This window comes from Ochlerotatus camptorhynchus, unplaced genomic scaffold (genome assembly GCF_037179485.1).
Source record: "Ochlerotatus camptorhynchus isolate MF236.1 unplaced genomic scaffold, CSIRO-AGI_Acam_v1.1 ptg000052l, whole genome shotgun sequence".
NCBI lineage: Eukaryota > Metazoa > Arthropoda > Insecta > Diptera > Culicidae > Ochlerotatus > Ochlerotatus camptorhynchus.
In genome coordinates this window covers 972,644-975,882 of record NW_027040542.1, presented here as the reverse complement: position 1 = coordinate 975,882, position 3,239 = coordinate 972,644, and the positions used below count along the sequence as shown (strand labels likewise).

At 39.3% G+C, this 3,239-nt stretch overlaps 1 protein-coding gene across 1 annotated transcript; it reads left to right on the top strand.

Annotated features, from left to right (window-relative positions):
* Nucleotides 1-1,819: 1,819 nt before the first annotated feature.
* Nucleotides 1,820-2,714, top strand: RpL40 (ribosomal protein L40). Its single transcript, XM_065239131.1, has 2 exons — nucleotides 1,820-1,925; nucleotides 2,162-2,714. Exon 2 carries the CDS (start codon nucleotides 2,173-2,175, stop codon nucleotides 2,557-2,559), a length of 387 nt encoding a protein of 128 aa, XP_065095203.1. The 5' UTR covers nucleotides 1,820-1,925; nucleotides 2,162-2,172; the 3' UTR covers nucleotides 2,560-2,714.
* The last annotated feature ends 525 nt before the right edge of the window (nucleotides 2,715-3,239 follow it).

Sequence of the window (3,239 nt, the reverse complement as noted above, 5' to 3'; positions counted from 1 at the left end):
ATCAATACGAAACTAACTATTTTAAATTGGCTCACTACTTTACTAGCCTATTGGTCCCAAGCAAATCGACTAACGTACCCCATTCTAGTATAAATTCTAGTACTACACTATGTTTGTTTTGATTCGCTATGAAAGTTTGTAAGATAATAAGGGGTTCGTGGATTTTCCTATGTTTCGAGGGGTGAATCGATTAGCTTGGGACCGAAGATAGTACCAGAGCTGAGCCAAAAAGTTGAGCTCGTTTCTTCGGGACCTTCTGGTCTTAGAGTTACCTCTATGGTAGTACCAATAGACTGAGAGAATCCAATCTTTACTTTTGCATATTCGAGTATTTTTTCCTGAAAAATAAACGGAAAATCTGGGGAACAAAAAACAGGTGGCAAGTTTCGTCATCGCTGAGTTCCTACCAAGGGGTAGGTCATTCCGAGGGTCACTCCGCATACCAATCTTGGGTCATCTTTTTTGTCAGTGTGTCGCAAGTGTGCCGCAGGTGTACCGGTTATAGAACAAGCTGCGATTGTTTGTAAAATACACATCCCGGCAACCCGGTATTTCTGACACCTTGAATGTTTTGGTTTGAAATCGCAAGGATAAATAGGATTGACGATGACGCGCCCTAATAAAAATGTTATGTTTAATTTGCTTAACGACGTGTTCGGGGTATCATCCAAACCATTTGTGGAATAGTTCAATCATTTGGGTTATTGTCCGTTTATGTTACTTTTTATTAGGGCGGGAATAGCGAGCGTGTTAAATGTTGGTGTTTTGTGTTCATAGGATAATAAAAGTCTTGTGTTTTAGGGATTTATAATGCCCTCAAAGGTAGAGCAGAAACCTAGCCTTCCGTGATGTGAAAAGCAACGGTCTATCAGCTGCTGGATCCAACTCGGAAAGAGTTGGAAACGGTGAGGAACATTGTTGGAGACTGATTGGATGATGAATATGACTTCTGTAGTTTTTTTTTTTTTTTTTTTTTTTTTTTTTTTTTTTTTTTTTTTTTTTTTTTTTTTTTTTTTTTTTTTATTATAGTCACTTTAACACTCTTGGGTTATTCGTGACTTGTCCGGGGGTGAGATTTGAACTCGTGACTTTGGCGTGAGAGGCATGGATGTTAACCACTACGCCGGGGTAGTTTGTTTTGTGTGAGTTGCAGCATTGTTTGAATTGAGGGTACTAATGGGGTCTGATTAACTGGTTTTTCTCTTGATCCCACTATAGAACTTACATTTCGTGTTTGGATCTATAAGTGAACCGAGAAGCTAGTCTGAGTTCCTCTGGTAAATTGAATTAGAGGATGTTCCTGCACGTAATGTTGTGAACGACTTCTATGAAGAACCAGCCCACGACTGAATGTCTCTCTAATAAAGAAAAAAAAAAACACACGCACACACACAGCACGGCACAATGTGCAGAGTGACTTACACCTTGGTTCCTAGTCTATTTGCGATTTATGATTAAACTAAACTCTAATTTGAAAAATCTCATCACTCATTAAATTTGAAACATTTTTTATTGGTGAATTTTCATGTAAAATTCCACATGATTTTCATGTGTCCACACATAGACAGAATCCACTCAGAAGTACACATGAATTTTATGTGTACACATAAGAACTATGGGTCCCACACACATATAATATCATTTGTTTATCACATTGCAAAAATTCATGTGTGGGACACATAAAAATAATCATTGAATTTTTATTAGAGATTGGTCGTGTAAGGGATTTAAAAAATCCCCTTTTTTGTGTTGTACAATATTTGCATGGCCCCTAGTGTCCGGATCGCACGCGAACTCTACGAATTTCAGTAGCGGGTGCTGTTGTCAAATTGTGCGCATTGAACTGAAAGTGTGATTTGACAACTGAAATTTCTTGAAGCTCTTTTTCACCGAAATACATCTCGGAAGAGACACGTTGGGAAAGTGTAAGTTAAAATTTTGAAGATTTTTGTGGTAAAATTGCAATTTGAAGTTGCTTAATTAAGTGCGCAGTTCTAGTAATCAATACAATTTGGTAGAATTGCTCAAGGTTTTTCGTAATTCCAGTTATTAATAGCACGGCGACGGATTGTTTTTAGTCAGCGTTTTCTAACCTCAATGTTCTCCATCCTTTTCCAATGTTATTGTGCAGCTTATTGATTTTAATTGATCCTCTTTTCAGACTGATCCAAGATGCAGATCTTCGTCAAGACCCTTACGGGCAAGACTATCACCCTTGAGGTCGAGCCTTCGGACACTATCGAGAATGTGAAGGCCAAGATCCAAGACAAGGAAGGCATCCCTCCAGATCAGCAGCGTTTGATCTTCGCCGGAAAGCAGCTGGAAGATGGACGCACCTTGTCTGACTACAACATCCAGAAGGAGTCCACGCTCCATCTGGTGCTGCGTCTCCGTGGTGGTATCATTGAACCATCGCTACGTATCTTGGCCCAGAAGTACAACTGCGACAAAATGATTTGCCGCAAGTGCTACGCCCGTCTGCACCCAAGAGCCACCAACTGCCGCAAGAAGAAGTGTGGCCACACCAACAACCTGCGCCCAAAGAAGAAGCTGAAGTAAACTACGCGCTTGGCTGTTTCTTGGCGGTGTCTCGCTTCAATTTGCCGGTTCGAACATCTGGGATTCCGTGTTTAGAATGTAAGAGGGATATGTGAACGAGTGAATTGAAGTTGTCACATTGAATTACTATAAAATAAAACAAAAAAAAATTTAAATTACCGATATGAATTACTTCTTGATTGAAAGACTTATCTTAAGGTGTTGATTTGAAGCGAGAGATAGTAATACTTTATTTGAGCTGCACAGTGAATAAAAATGTAAAATGTTACTGACTTCGGTTTACCTTGTAGGGTAAATGACGGCTAAATGAAGTTCTTGAGTGCTCATTTTTGGCATGAGGATACATCAGGTATCAGAGTATCGTTTGACAACTGTTTATCCCCATGGCGGTATTTCCGATGTCGTCTTTTGCTCTATAAGTTGCAATATTGTTCACGGTGGTAAATGCGTGTTAAATCAATTTAATAAACGTGGTAAAGTTTTTATTTTGGTCACTGATCCAGACCCTGATTTATGTGTAATCAATTTTAAATTCCAAGCAGCAATTATTGATAATGCCATACGATAGCTGTTGCAGTCATCGTTCGCTGGTTGGAACCCAACCAACTCCCATCTAATGCTATTCGATAGTTGGGACGGTTTTGATGCTGTATTAGATTGTAGGTTTTTTTTCAGGGACA